The 16737-nt window shown below is 41.7% G+C and overlaps 1 protein-coding gene across 8 annotated transcripts in view; it reads right to left on the bottom strand.

Moving 5' to 3' along the window:
• LOC140740050 (scaffold attachment factor B1-like) overlaps positions 1-16737 on the bottom strand; it is a 92908-nt gene that overhangs the window by 31090 nt on the left and 45081 nt on the right. For all 8 annotated transcript variants that reach the window (XR_012101785.1, XM_073068884.1, XM_073068881.1 and 5 more), the window contains 2 exons: positions 14234-14390; positions 10070-10236 (listed from right to left, as the gene is read on the bottom strand). Coding sequence is in view for 7 of the 8 variants with exons in the window: in XM_073068884.1 (XP_072924985.1) it covers positions 10070-10236; positions 14234-14390 (324 nt within the window). In the remaining variant the exon portion in view is untranslated. The remainder of the gene's footprint in view (positions 1-10069; positions 10237-14233; positions 14391-16737) is intronic.

Below are 16737 nucleotides of genomic sequence, written 5' to 3' on the forward strand. Positions count from 1 at the left end.
AATTTCATCTGTCATTTTTCAGCCCATTTTCCCAGCTGGCTGATCTTGTAACATTACACCATGAAATTTGGTATTTTCTGTACCAATCAGGCCAATTACATTCTCATCCAAATCACTAATATATATGACAAGAGAACCCAGCTCCAATCCCTGCGGCAGGCTTCCATGTGATCAATCTACCATGAGGGATCTCATCAAAGACCCCGCTAAAGTACATTTATACAACTATTGATGCTCTCATCAATCCTCTTGGTCACCTCTTCAAAGAATTCAATCAAATTCCTGAGGCATGATTTCCCATGCACAAAGCCCCATTGACTATCCCTAGTCAGTCCATTTCTTCACAAATGTAGGTTGCTCCTATCTCGCGCTTACTCACCACAAGCAAGCAACTGCTTAATCCACAGCAATGAAGCCCATTCTGTGGACACAGCAATGAAACCCAGAGGCTGGCAAATCCTTTGGTTGGAAGCCCATGATCAGCGAGTCCAAAGGTCAAAGTCCTGAGGTCCACAGGTCCTGAAATCAAGAGCTGTGATCGGCGAGATCCGGTGTCAAAACCCACAGATCAGATATTCTGGAGGTTGAGGTCCCGAGACTGTGGAGACCAGAAGTCAAAATCTGAAGGTGGAGCCATGAGTTGGCCAGTCCAGGGAACCCCCTAGCTTAGCAAGTTCAGAGGACAGAGGCCTGATATTTACTAGTTTGCAAGTCCAGGGTCTAGGCCAAGGACTGGAAGTCAGAGACCTGGAAGCAGCCTGTCCTGGGGTTGGAGGCCTGGCTTTGTGTGTCGGTAGTAGGGACTGGCTTGTTTTGCTTTGTTATTATTTTGATTTGCTGTTGCTTCTGCTTATTGTATGTTGGCAGCATGTTGTTCTGATGAACATTGTGGGCAAGATATGTTAGCACCAGAATGTGTGGCGACACTTGTGGGCTGCTAATGCAAACAATGCAATTCACTGTATATTCTGATGTACAGTACATGTTAATAAACAGATCTAATCTCACAAAATCCCTTCCAGTAACTTTCCCATCATTGATGCAAGGATCACTGGCCTGTAGTTTCTTGACTTGTCCCCATGGTGTTTCTTAAATGAATGCACATTAGCTATCCTCACTTTCATTATCTCATTTATGGCTGATGAAAATACAAAATTCTCTACCATGGCCACAGCTTCCAATAACGACCTATGATGTATCTGGTCAAATCCCAGAGATTTATTCACCTTCACGTATTTCAAGACCTCCAATACCTCACTCCTTGCTATGATGATCTGCTCCAGAATATCACAGTTCCTTCCTCTGAACTCACTAGGTTGCAGATCTTTCGTGGAAGTAAATTCAGACTTGAAGTATTCATTTAAAACTTCAGCAATTTCCTATGGTTTCACGTATAAATCACCACACTTGGAGGGTGGCAAATGTTATTCTTTTGTTCAAGAAGAGGAATAAAGATAACACTGGGAATGACAGACCTGTAGGTCTTACTTCAGTAGTAGGATAATTATTAGAGAAGATTCTTAGAGAACTTAAAGAAGCATAGTCTGATAGGGATAGTCTACATGACCTCACAAGCCTGATTGAATTGAGGATTTGACAAAGCTTAATGATGAAGGCAGAATATGGATTTCATTAAGACGTTTGATAAGGTTCTCCTTGGTAGGCTCATTCAGAAAGCCAAGAGGCATGGGACCTGGGTTGTGCAGATATAGAATTGGCTTGCACAGAGAAGACAAGGTGATTATAGATGGAGTGTATGCGACCTGTAGGCTAGTGACTAGCTGTATTCAGCAGGGATCTGTTCTTTGTGATTTTTATAATTGAATTGCAAGAGGAAGTGAAAGGATGAGTTGTAAGTTTTCAGATGACACGAAAGTCGGTGGAGTTGTGAATAATATAGGTTGTTCTAGGTTATAACGGGACATTGACATGATGCAGAGCTGGGCTGGGAAGTATCAGATGCAGTTCAACTCTGTGAAGTGAATCACTTTACAAGGTCGAATTTGAAGGCAGAATACAAGGTTAATGCAGAATTCTTAGAGTGTTAGACCAGAAGGATCTTGGGAGCCATGAAGTTGCCACAGAAGTTGATGGGGTAATTAAGGAGGTGTATAGTCTGTTGGCCTTCACTGTTGGAAAAATGAATTCAAAAGTTGTAAGGTAATACTGCAACTCTATAAAACCCTGGTTGGACCACACTTAGTTTTCGTTGCCTTGAAAAAGTAAGTGGGGCTAGTCAGGTCATTTGGGCCTCTTGAGATCAGCAGAGCCGTTGGCCTGTGGATTTTGAGGATGAGTTTTGATAAAGTGAGCAGAGCAGTCAGGCTATTTAGTGGGCTTGAAATTATTGGGTAATTATACACTTGTCAGGGCCAATAAAAATTTTAGGTTTAGGTAGAGCGCCATTGTTGGAGTGGGACATTGCTAAAGTAGATGAGCTTTCACCCAAGAGGCTTCAGTGAGGAGAGGCAGAGGCTAATGTAGGTTTCTAGTAAGTTTCCACTTTATTAGTGCCCAACTAATGTAGTGATTAATGCCGTGTTCTTCATGTCAGACGTGGGAGTTTGGGACGACCTCTAGTCTTGCATGAAGTCCATCCAGTTGCAGTTTCTTATAAACTGTGTTAGGGAACTGGAGCTAAAGCTAGATATCCTTCGTCTCATACAGGAGACTGAGGTGGTGATAGATAAGAGTTACTAGATAAGAGGTAGTCACCCCAAAGTTGCAGAAGGCAGGTAATGGGGTGTCTTTCAGGAGAGGAAAAGAGAATAGACAGTGCAGAGTAACCTGTGGCCATTTCCCCAGTAACGGCTGTACCACTTTGGATATTGATGTGGAGGGTGACCTAACAGGAGAAAGCTGCAGATACCAGGTCTCTGGCACTGAGTCTGTGGCTCAGAAGGGAGGGGGAGGGGAAGGGGAAAGGGGAGAGAAGAGTGCAATGGTGGTAGGGGATTCAATACTTAGGGGAGCAGAAGGGAGATTCAGTGAATGTAAAAGAGCCATCCGGATGGTATGCTGCCAGAGTCAGGGATCTCTCATATCGGGACCACAGCATTCTAAATAGGGAGAGTACTCAGCCAGCAGTTGTGCTATGTATTCATACCAATAACATACGCAGGAAATAGGATCAGATCCTAAAGAATATAGGAAGCTAGGTAGGAAGTTCAAAAGCAGGACCTCAAGAGTACTAACCTCTGGATTGCTGCATATGTCATGTGCCAGTGAGGGCAAGAATATGATGATTTAGCAGAGGAATATATAGTGGCTGAGAAATAAGTGCAGAGGGCAGGGTTTCTGATTTGTGGATCATTGGGATCTCTTCTCGATAAGACATGACCTGTACAAAAACAATGGGTTACACCTGAACTTCAGAGTGGGCTTTAACTAGTTTGGCAGGGGGATGGGAACTGGAGTGATAGGTCAGAGGATGAGCAGTTGGTGTACAGGCATAGAGAGACTGTGAGAAAGGATAAACAGTTGATAGGGCAAAATTGCTGTCAGTGGGATGGGTTGAAATTTATCCATTTTAATGCAAAAAGTATGAAGAACAAGGGTGATGAACTTAAGAGCATTCATTGGCACATGGAACTATGATGTTGTGGCAATTACCAAGACTTGGCTGTTATAAGGGCAGGAATGGCTGCTGGATGTTCCAGAGATAATGCCTCAAAAGGGATCAGGGAGGTAGATAAAAGAGCTGAGGAGGTGGCATTGCTAATCAGGGGTAGTATCATAGCCACTGAAAGGGAGGACACCGTGGAGGGATTGTCTACTAAGTGTGTGTGAAGTTAGAAATAAAAAGAGATTCATCACTCTATTGGGAGTATTTTATAGACACCCCCACCCCTTGCAAGACACTGAAGAACAGATCAGAAGCCAGATTTTGGAAAGGTGCAAAAATAACAGGGTTATTGCCATGTATGACTTGTGCCTAATATTAAAAGGTTTAGAAGAGGCAAAATTTATTAGGTATCTAGGAAAGATTCCTGACTCAATATGTAGGCAGGGTGACAAGAGGAGAGGATCTGGCGTTAGGCAATGAACCAGGCCAGATGTCAGATTTCTTGGTGGATGAGCATTTGAGACAGTATCCACAATTCCCGAACCTTTCCATAGCCTTGACAGGGATAGGTGGTGGTATGGGCAAGCACTTAATTCAGGGAAAGGGAATTATGATGCTTTAATGTAGGGATTTGGGAGCATAAATTAGGAACGGATGTACTCAGGAAAATGCACAATGAAATGTGGATGTTGTTTAGGATACACTTGCATAGGTTCTGGATAGGTTTGTCCTAGTGAGGATAGCTAATGTGCATTCATTTAAGGTGGATCATCTTGTCAAGGAGGAGGAAGCTTATTAAGGAATTGAAAGCAAGGCTGAAGAAAGGGGTCTAGAAAATTACAAGATAGTCAAAGAACATTTTGAAATACATTATGATAGACAAGCCTCTGGGACCAGACAGAGTTACAGAGTTACCCCAAATTACTACAGAAAGCAAGGGATGATATTGCTGAGCCCTTTGGAGATTATCTTTGCACCTTCGGAGATTATCTTTGCACCTTCATTGGTCACAGTAGTCTCAGATAATTAACCCTCCATATAATTGGAGGGTGGGAGGTAGAGAGTTAAAAGGAAGTCGGGATAACTCCTGAGAATTACAGACCTCAGTGGTGAGCAAATTATTGAAGAAGATTCTTAGAAGCAGGACTTCCAAACATTTCAGTAAGTAGTCTGATGAGGGATAGTCAGCATGGCTTTGTGAGGAGCAAGTCATACTTCATGAACCTGACTGAAATCTTTGAGAATGTGATGAAGGTAGTGCAGTGGATGTGGTGGATATGCATTTTAGTACAGTATCTAACGAGGTTCCCTGTGGTAGGTTCATTCAGAAAGTCCAGAGGCATGGGATCCAGGGAAACTTAGATGTGTGGATTCAGAATTGGCTTGCCCAAAGAAGGGAGAGTGTGGCTGCAGATGAACCATATTTTGCCTGGAGATCACTGGCCAATGTGTTTCTACAGGGATCTGTTCTTTTATAAATGACTTGGATGAGGAAGTAGAAGGTGGGTTGGCAAGTCTGCAGGTGACATGAAGGACAGTAAGCTTGTGGATAGTGTAGAAGATTGTCGTAGGTTGCGACTGGACGTTAACAAGATGCAGAACTAGGCTGAGATGTGGCAGATGGAATTCAATCTGAAAAAGTGTGAAGTAATTCATTTTGGAAGATTGAATTTGAAGGCAGAATACAGGGTTATTGGCAGGATTCTTGGCAGTGTGGAGGAACAAAGGGATCTTGAGGTCCACGCCCATAGTTGCCACGCATGACAGGGTAGTTAAGAAGGCATATGGTATATTAGCATTCATTGGTCAGGGAATTGTGCTCAAGAGCTGCAAGGTAATGTTACAGCTCTATAAAACCCTGGTTAGATCCTCCAGTGACTTTTTTTCCAAGACAGAAATGACTAGGATTAGGGGGCACAATTTTAAAATGATTTTTGGGAAGTCAGAGGCAAGATTTTATTTTAGAGATGGTGCTGAGTGTGTGGAATGCCCTGTCACAGGAGGTGATAGAGGCAGATACATTAAGGATATTTAAATAAACGTTTAGAAAAGCACATGGATAACTGAAAAATAGAGGACTATGTAGGAGGAAAGGGTAGGATTGATCTTAAGAGTAGGTTAAAAGGTCAGCACAATATTGTGGATTGAAGGGCCTGAAATGTAGTATGTTCTGATGTTCAAAAGAATCTCCTCTCTTCCTAATTATTCTTTTGCCCTTTATAAAATATTTTAGGATCCTCCATTGCTTGCCAAAGATATGAAATGGCCCTTTTTGGCTTTCCAATTTCAAGTGTACTATTACATGCTTTATACTTCAAGTGATTTGATTAGTCCTAGCTACACACAATTCCATTCTTGTTACTAAATTCTTAACAACCTTCTTCAAATAAAGTTCCCTAATCTTGACCACCTTTTTCTTCGCTTTTACATGTACATGATCTAGCGGAACTCAACTTGGCAGAGTTCCTTTAAGGCACCATCAAAATTATCCTTGTCCCAATTTAGGACTTCGAAGTCAGGATCAGTCCCATCTTATCTCATAACTGTCTTGCTAGTAATAAAATTTCAGCTACTGACCCTAAAGTGTTCTCCCAATGAAATATAAACCACTTGCTCAGTCTCATTTCCTAAGAGAAGGCCCATTCTCTAGTTGGACCATCCACTTTTCATTTCAGAAAACTTTCTTGCACATACTTAAATTCTGCCCCATCTAATTCCTCAGCACTTTAGAGGCCCTAGTCAATAATAAGGAAGCTGAAATGTCAATATTCAGGAAGCTGAAATTACCAACTATTACAATCCTATCATTCCATTATCCACGATTACCCACATTTGCTCCTCAAATTCCTGCTGACTATGGGATGATCACCCCTTTTTATTGTCAGGTTCTACCCATAGGGCCTCACTGGATGCTCTCCTAGATATCTTTCTAAATACTGCTGTGATGTTCTTTCTCTCTGGTTAATACAACAGGTTTTTCTTTCTTGCCTTCACCCCTGTATCACCAGAGGCAATGGTACCTTGGAACATAGGAGAGGTTTTTGCTAAGCTAGATGTGTTGGTGAAACCTATAACTTAAAAAGAAGCCATTCCCTTTTCTCAGTTCGTCTCCACCGCATCTGTTCTTAGGATGAGGATTTCCATTTTAGAATATATGAGATGTCCTACTTCTTCAAATAATGGGTTTCCCTTCCTCTCCCATTGATGCTACCCTCACCCACCTCTTCCATTTCCCAGACATCCACTCGCACCAGATCTTCCCATCGCCATAAAGGGATAAAGCTCCCCTTCTCCTTACCTTGAAGGTAAATTGAAGGGATTAAAGGCAGATAAATCCCCAGGGCCAGATGGTCTGCATCCCAGAGTGCTTAAGGAAGTAGCCCAAGAAATAGTGGATGCATTAATGATAATTTTTCAAAACTCTTTAGATTCTGGATTAGTTCCTGAGGATTGGAGGGTGGCTAATGTAACCCCACTTTTTAAAAAAGAGAAAAACCAGGGAATTATAGACTGGTGAGTCTGACATCAGTGGTGGGGAAAATGCTAGAGTCGGTTATCAAAGATGTGATAACAGCACATTTGGAAAGAGGTGAAATCATCAAAGTCAGCATGGATTTGTGAAAGGAAAATCATGTCTGACGAATCTTATAGAATTTTTTGAAGATGTAACTAGTAGAGTGGATAGGGGAGAGCCAGTGGATGTGGTATATTTAGATTTTCAAAAGGTTTTTGACAAGGTCCCACACAGGAGATTAGTGTGCAAACTTAAAGCACACGGTATTGGGGGTATGGTATTGATGTGGATAGAGAATTGGTTGACAGACAAGAAGCAAAGAGTGGGAGTAAACGGGACCTTTTGAGAATGGCAGGCAGTGACTAGTGGGGTACCGCAAGGCTCAGTGCTGGGACCCCAGTTGTTTACAATATATATTAATGATTTAGACGAGGGAATTAAATGCAGCATCTCCAAGTTTGCGGATGACACGAAGCTGGGCGACAGTGTTAGCTGTGAGGAGGATGCTAAGAGGATGCAGGGTGACTTGGATAGGTTAGGTGAGTGGGCAAATTCATGGCAGATGCAATTTAATGTGGATAAATGTGAGGTTATCCACTTTGGTTGCAAGAACAGGAAAACAGATTATCTGAATGGTGGCCGATTAGGAAAAGGGGAGGAGCAACGAGACCTGGGTGTCATTGTACACCAGTCATTGAAGGTGGGCATGCAGGTACAGCAGGCGGTAAAAAAAGGCAAATGGTATGTTGGCATTCATAGCAAAAGGATTTGAGTACAGGAGCAGGGAGGTTCTACTGCAGTTGTACAAGGCCTTGTTGAGACCGCACCTAGAGTATTGTGTGCAGTTTTGGTCCCCTAATCTGAGGAAAGACATTCTTGCCATAGAGGGAGTACAAAGAAGGTTCACCAGATTGATTCCTGGGATGGCAGGACTTTCATATGAAGAAAGACTGGATCGACTAGGCTTGTACTCACTAGAATTTAGAAGATTGAGGGGGGATCTTATTGAAACGTATAAAATTCTAAAGGGATTGGACAGGCTAGATGCAGGAAGATTGTTTCTGATGTTGGGGAAGTCCAGAAGGTACACAGTTTAAGGATAAAGGGGAAGCCTTTTAGGACTGAGATGAGGAAAAACTTTTTCACACAGAGAGTGGTGAATCTGTGGAATTCTCTGCCACAGGAAACAGTTGAGGCTGGTTCATTGGCTATATTTAAGAGGAAGTTAGATATGGCCCTTGTGGCTAAAGGGATCAGGGAGTATGGAGAGAAAGCAGGTACAGGGTTCTGAGTTGGATGATCAGCCATGATCATATTGAATGGCGGTGCAAGCTCGAAGGGCCGAATGGCCTACTCCTGCACCTATTTTCTATGTTTCTACCTAGCACCCCACAAGCCTCTGTATCCATTACATCATCCTGCATAACTTCTGCCATCTTCAATGGATTCTACCACTAAGCACATTGTTCCTCTTCCCCTCCCCCATCACCAGCTTTCTCCCTGCTTTCAGCAGGGAGTGCTCTCTACATGACTCCCTTGTCTTACCACTGGGTAAGTGCCAGGAGGGAGATCAGTGGAAAGGGGTGAGTGCTACACCTCCTCTCTCACAACCATTCAGGGCCCCAAACAGTCCTTCCAGGCAAAATGACACTTCAGCTACGAGTCTATCAGTATTATCTACTGTGGTCCTGGTGGGACCTGACACAGATTGGGAATCACTTCGTCAAGCACCCTCACTCCACCCATCACAAAAGGCAAGTTTTCCCAGTAGCCATGCATTTTAATTACTCATTCCACTTCCATACTGACATGTCAGTCCATGACCTCCTCTACTGCCACGATGAGGACTCTCTCAGGTAGGTGGAGAAATACCATCTGGGTAGCCTCGAGCCCGAGGCATTAACATTGACTTCTCTAACTTTCAATAATTTCTCCAACTGCACCTTCTTTCTTTCTTTTACCATTCCCTGTTCCGGCTCCCCTCTTACACCTTCTCTTCTGCTCACCTGCCCATCACCACCCTCTAATAGCACTCTTCCTTCCCTTTCTTCTCTGGTCCACTACTCTATCAGATTCCTTCCTTTTCAGCCCTTTACCTCTTCCACCTATCCCTTCCCAGCTTCCCACTTCATTATCCCTCCCTCAGGCAGCTTCCTCCTCACGTGCTTTCACCCATCACCTGGTAGCCTGTGCACCAACACCCCCCCCCCCCACCACCACCTTCTTATTCTGACTTCTTGTCCCTTCCCTTCCTTTCCAGTCCCGATGAAGGGTCTCCACCCAAAATGTCATCTGTTTATTCCTCTTCATAGATGCTGCCTAACCTGTTGAGCTCCTTTGGCGTTTTGTGTGTGTTGTACTGATTTCCAGCATCTGTAGAATCTCATGTTTACTCAATGTACATCTTTATTTTTGGTTTGTAAAAAAAAGTTGAATAAGTTTGATTTTTGGAATGAGGAAACAAACTCCGGCATCATTTCTGTTTTGTAACTAGATTTAGGAAGAACATTTCAGGTTTATCCTTTTGAAATTGCACCATTTACAACACTCAGGTTGCATGATTTACTTCCCGTGTCCCTTAGCTCATAGATGGAGTCAAGACATTTATTGCTGGCAGTTCAGGCAATTCTGCTGTGATCCAAACAAGTTTGATCTTGAAGAGTACGACTCCAAATCAAAGGCCATCTTCAAGCTAACCCAGTACATTGAACTAATTTTAGTACCTTCACTATTCTTTTTTTAAACTATTTTATTTTCGTAATTTATAGCAATTTTATCTTTACACTGTACTGCTGCTGCAAAACAACGAATTTCACATCACACAAGTCATGAATAATAAATCTGATTCTAATATTCCAGACAAAATCAGCTGACATTATCAAGGATAATTGGTTTGTACAGTATAACATCACAACATTTAATGGAGGACAAAGGCATTATATAGTGATTAGACCATCATGCAAAACTCTGGAAGAAAAATGACATTTTACCTATCATAAGGCTTATCATATGGTCTTTCATAAGGCCTATCATAAAACCTTTCATACGGCCTTTCGTATGGTCTATCGTAAGGCCTCCTCATAGATTGTTCATAGTGCATCTCACGGAACAATTGTTCCTTCTCTCGATGTATTCGCTCCTGTTCTCGTCTCCTCTCCTGTATGGAATAACATACATCATTGTGAAAAAACAAATACTTAACTTGCAAGTAGCTTATTAAGCCAACCAGCATGTCAATCTCATTGTTGGCAGCTGACTTTTGTTTCTCACTCAATTGTTGTACGTGATCAAATCACGTCTTGTATGGAGTCTCCGAAGTTTTAGAAATATGAGTAGATGAGTACTTTTCAAAAGCTTATTCACATTATTGAAACCCCTTTACCAATAGCTTTTCCTTGAAAGTGCTCATATTTAAGAGTTCCCAAGGGCAACTGATACCACCAGATTCTTCACACAAGCAATTACATTCAACTGAGGCAGGAGTATGACAAGCAAACTGTTATACTGCCTACACCAGTTATTCACATTAATGGAATTATAGTGAGTAACAATGGCCATAAAAACAGGGAACGTGCAAGAATCAAACCCATTGATTCTGTCCATTTATATTAGGCAAGAAACGGTGCTGGATAGACTGTTGAGTCTGAAGGCTGTTAAGTCCCCGGGACCTGATGGCCTGCATCCCAGGGTACTTAAAGAGGTGGCTCTAGAAATCGTGGATGCATTGGTAATAATTTTCCAATGTTCTATAGATTCAGGAACAGTTCCTGCTGATTGGAGGGTGGCTAATGTTGTCCCACTTTTCAAGAAAGGAGGGAGAGAGAAAACAGGGAATTATAGACCGGTTAGCCTGACGTCAGTGGTGGGAAAGATGCTGGAGTCAATTATAAAAGAGGTAATTGCGACACATTTGGATAGCAGTAGAAGGATCAGCCCGAGTCAGCATGGATTTATGAAGGGAAAATCATGCTTGACTAATCTTCTGGAGTTTTTTGAGGATGTAACTATGAAAATGGACAAGGGAGAGCCAGTGGATGTAGTGTATCTGGACTTCCAGAAAGCTTTTGATAAAGTCCCACATAGGAGATCAGTGGGCAAAATTAGGGCACACATGGTATTGGGGGCAGAGTACTGACATGGATTGAAAATTGGCTGGCTGACAGGAAACAAAGAGTAGTGATTAACGGGTCCCTTTTGGAATGGCAGGCTGTGACCAGTGGGGTACCGCAAGGTTCGGTGCTGGGACTGCAGCTGTTTACAATATACATTAATGATTTAGATGAAGGGATTAAAAGTAACATTAGCAAATTTGCCGATGACACAAAGCTGGGTGGCAGTGTGAAATGTCAGGAGGATGTTATGAGAATGCAGGGGGACTTGGACAGGTTGGGTGAGTGGGCAAATGTATGGCAGATGCAGTTTAATGTGGATAAATGTGAGGTTATCCACTTTGGTGGCAAGAACAGGAAGGCAGATTACTATCTAAATGGAGTCAAGTTAGGAAAAGGGGAAGTACAATGAGATCTAGGTGTTCTTGTACATCAGTCAATGAAAGCAAGCATGCAGGTACAGCAGGCAGTGAAGAAAGCTAATGGCATGCTGGCTTTTATAACAAGAGGAATTGAGTATAGGAGTAAAGAGGTCCTTCTACAGCTGTACAGGGCCCTGGTGAGAACCCACCTGCAAGTTTTGGTCTCCAAATTTGAGGAAGGACATTCTTGCTATTGAGGGAGTGCAGCATAGGTTCACAAGGTTAATTCACGGAATGGCAGGACTGTCATATGTTGAAAGATTGGAGCGACTGGGCTTGTATACACTGGAATTCAGAAGGATGAGAGGGGATCTGATTGAAACATGTAAGATTATTAAGGGATTGGACACACTGGAGGCAGGAAGCATGTTCCCGCTGATGGGCGAGTCCAGAACTAGAGGCCACAGTTTAAGAACAAGGGATAGGCCATTTAGAACAGAGATGCGGAAAAACTTTTTCACCCAGAGAGTGGTGGATATGTGGAATGCTCTGCCCCAGAAGGCAGTGCAGGCCAAGTCTCTGGATGCATTCAAGAGAGAGTTAGATAGAGCTCTTATAGATAGTGGGGTCAAGGGACATGGGGAGAGGGCAGGAATGGGGTACTGATTGTGGATGATCAGCCATGATCACAGTGAATGGCGGTGCTGGCTAGAAGGGCCGAATGGCCTACTCCTGCATCTACTGTCTATTGTCCTAAAGAGCTGACATCAGTTAGCTCAGCAGATCTGCATGATTCAACTACAGTGCAGTTCTTAAAATGAATATTTTACCAAATACTTTAACATTTTTATTAAAAGGATACTGAAGGGTCTCATATCTTTAATACTGAAGTAAACCATGATTTTTTTTTAAGTCATGACTATAGCTGAAGTACATGCTGGGGGCATCCATAATAATTCTGAAGTTTCCTCAAATTGACCATGCAAAGAGTGTGAGAAACCTCTCAACTGAAGTCACCTTGGATGGTTATTATTATTTATTTTGGAAACCAATCACAATTACCTATTTTTCCCCCGACTCAGCAAATAGTCTAAGCTAGAATCAAACTAGGATCTTATTGGTTACATGGATTCCTTAATAACTCAATATAAACAATGAGCTCATTAAGTCCAACTCTTTCTTCCACAAGGTTTATTTGTCCAATATAATACAAGGGAAAAAGAGTAGGAAAGCCTCCTCTGACCCTTTCCCAACCAATTAATGTGACCATGGCTGATCTACTCATTCAACTCTTCCTATGTGCCACATCCTCATGGACCTCCATTCCCTGATCTCACAAAAAAAAACCTCCTCTAAATAAATTTAATGATCTAGTCTCCAGCACTCTCTGGGGTAGGGAATTCTTGACTTTCATTATAAATGTCTATACATCTTAGTTATAAAAGATCAACCCTTTATCTTGAAAATGTGCTCCTTTGTCTTCATTAGCACTTAAGTCTCTAACACCTCAGCACTCATTCTTCTGAGCTCAAAGAATACAAGCACAAACTGATCAGTTTCTCCTGACAAGATGATCTTCTCATTTCAGGAATTAGTCTAGTTAACTATTCAGGACTGCCTAAGATGTTACTAAATCCTTTCTTAATAAGGGAATCGAAACTGCGTCACTACTCTCAGTGTAGCATCACTAACACTTTGTACAACTTTAATAAAACTTTTCCATTTCTAAACTCTTAAGTCATTTGCAATAAAGACCAATGTTCTATTTGCTTTAACTTGTTGCACTTGAACATTGTGATTCATAGAACACCTAGATCCCCCGTACTTCACTCATTTCCAGTCTCTATTTGATAATAATCTGATTTCTCACCAAGTTAATGACCTAACACTTTCCCAAATTAAACTTAATTTGCTAAATTTTCACATACCCACTAAATCAATTATCAATTGAATTACAACATCTTCATTACAATGTGCATTTCAGTTAATTTTTTTAGTATTGCCAATAAATATGAATACTGCCCACTTTTCCAGGTCATTAATATAAATAGTAAATTTTGAGAGCTAAGAACTGAACCTTGTGAGTAGCCCGCAAGTTACCATACAACTGTCATTACGTTTAACATAAATGTGTAATTTCTAGATAGCCTTCCAATGTAGGCACTACTCTAGTCTCTTGGGTGCAATTTTGTATCTTATATATTTCTCAATTTATTTCTGTCAACCAGAGATCTGCAGGTATGATGCTCTGCAAATCAAAAATGCGGCATCTTCCTTCCTTGGCTATTTCAGTCCTTGTGTAATTGAGTAATTGTGTAATTCTTCAAAATATTGAAGAACAGTAATATACTATAATGAAGGTAGCATTTGGGGCATAGAACCTAAGAACAGAGAAGGTATGGGACAACTTTGTAAAAAATTGTTCAGATCTGCATATGATACTCTAGCCTTAACCTAAAATGCAGAAGAAGTTCACCAGGATTTGATTAGGGTAGATTATTTCAGTTTGTTTTCCTTAGAGCAGGGGGACCTGACCAAAGTGTACAGAATCATGAGGAACAGAGGCAGGTTACACAGTAATGGGTTTTTCATCCAGGGGATTGGCTGGAATCAAGATTGTTAGCAGCTATAGCCTCTTTCCGTGCTGTAAGACTTTGACCAACTGCCTAGATTTTTAACTTACTTCTTCTATAAGCAACCTCTCTCTTTCCAGTGCTTCTCGCTCCAGTCTCTCTCGTTCGAGTCGCATCCTCTCAATTTGCAAGCGGCTTCGTTCCCTCTCCAGCATTTCTCTACCTTCACGTTCCCGTCGGCTTTCTCGCTCCCATATATCTCGCTCTCTGCAGGAGAGAAAAGCACTGGATTTTCATGGAATCTCACAAAACAAGGTCACTTGTTCCATCAATTCTGTGTCAGATATAGTATTTTGACCCACTTTACTGCATTCCCCTTTAGGTATCCAAATTTCTTCTTTAACAGCAGATATCCAGTTCGTAAAAGTTGGGCAATACATTCTTGATCATATAATTCTCATCACTATGCAATATGTTTTTGAACCTTCTCTTCAGCAGAACCAATTCACATTCTTTGACCTGCTCTAGCCTTCAGTTCCATTTCATTATTATTCAACACTCCTAAACATTTACTGTATTTCATGCTTTCAAATAAAGGATCAACTTGTATTCAAACATTCTTCCAGATCCTCTTTCCATTTTCCTTTAATTCACTCCTCAACCAATCTCACCATTTGCTTCTGATCTTCCCATCTTGACCACAATTAATTCTCAGAAGCCTTTACCTCCCCACGTTGAAGAGTTGAGCTGTTGAAGCTGCACTCCTATTCTGCCCTCTTTATATCCATGTCCATTTCTTTTGCCATGAGTCTTCATCACTCAAAATGCACTCCATAATCAAAATAACTCCAGGAGACCAATTGTTTTAGCCTATTCTTTCCGTACATACAGTAATGTTTAATGTTCTTCCCCCTCCCCCCCCCCCCCCCCCCCCGCCAAAGTTTCATCCCTTACATTCAGATCATTCTAATACTATCTAACTTTTTTGTTTCCTGGCCTTTTCTCCATCTCATTCTCAGCATGGATATCCAATCTACACTCCAGAGCAATCTAGTCCACTTCCACTTCTCTTTAGTGGAAAAAAAGCTGCAATGAACATCAGTGTGTTGGTGGGTGCGGGTGAGGAAAGAGAGAATGGGGAAGGGAGAAATTGATCTTACTGAAATATCTTCCTCCTCCCACCACAGATGTTGCTTGCCCCATGACTTCCTCTAGTTGTCTTTTATTGCTCCAGATCACAGCATCCACTGGTCTCTTACATCACCACTATTCTCCTTTTGGCTGAAACGGCTCTCACATTGACTGATTTCTCCTTTGATTCTATTCACCTTCTCAAAATGAAAGCTGTAACTGCAGCAACTCATATGGGTTTAACTCTGTAGGAGACATGGAACACTGTATTTCAGTTCTACTTAGGCTCCATAATGTACCTTTTTATTCTAGTATCTGTGCCATCTTTGGCTTTTACAGTGAGTTAGAAAATTATCACCATCTTCAAATTTCCTTTTACAGTTTAGGGAAGGGTCCAGTGTTCTCTGCACAGCTGGTGACTCACAAAGACAGCTTGACTAAGCCTCCCCTCTTCCCCAAGTCACTTCTTATTATTCTATTTTCAGTAATATTAATTCTAGTAATACCAAATTCCTACAGTGCTTCCAATACACCTTTGCTTTTTCTTTGTCATTGCAGGACCTATGACTACTTAATTTTTTTAAAGTTGTGGTGAACTACATATACCTGTCTGGACATGCCCCTCTGCTGACTGCTCCTGTGGCTCCTCCCACAGACCCCTGTATAAAAGCGGTTGGAGGCACTGCTCCTCCCTCAGTCTCCAGGATGTTGTGTGGTGGTCTCTTGCTGCTAATCGTGGTCTCTTGCAGCTAATAAAAGCCTATTGTTCGACTCCCATCTCCGAGAGTTATTGATGGTGCATCAACAGTTGATTTGTACTTTAAAACCAGGAACAAATTACCTTTGTCCTTAGTTTCCAGACACAAGCTTTGAACATTAACCACATTTTTAATGCCTCCAAAGTGATGAATTCAACTTCCTTACAAACAAGAGAAAATCTGCAGATGCTGGAAATCCAAGTAACACACACAAAATGCTGGGGGAGCTCAGCAGGCCAGGCAGCATCTATAGAAAAAAGTACAGTTGACATTTCAAGCCTAAATGTCAACTGTACTTTTCCATTAGATGCTGCCTAGCCTGCTGAGTTCCTCCAGCATTTTGCTCAAATCCAACTTCCTTTCTTCTTTCTGTATCTACCCTTCCAGTTCCACCGTCAACTTCATATTAGAACATTAGACTTTCTGCCCATGATGTTGTACCAACCTTTTAACCTACTCTAAGATCAATCTAATCCACCCTTCCTAAATAGTAATCCAGTTTTCTATCATCCATGTGCCACCACTGAGTTTCTTAGATGCCGCTAATGTATATGCCTCTACAACAACCCTTAGCAGAGAATTCCATGCACCCTCTGGACTCTAAAGAACTTGGCTCTGACATCTCCCATACTTTCTTCCAAACACCTTAAAATTAGCAATTTCTGTCCTGGGGAGAAGGTCACTCATCTTTGTCTCTTATCATCTTGTAGCCAAATGAATAAAAT

The sequence above is a fragment of the Hemitrygon akajei genome, chromosome 16 (assembly GCF_048418815.1).
Source record: "Hemitrygon akajei chromosome 16, sHemAka1.3, whole genome shotgun sequence".
Taxonomy (NCBI): Eukaryota; Metazoa; Chordata; class Chondrichthyes; order Myliobatiformes; family Dasyatidae; genus Hemitrygon; species Hemitrygon akajei.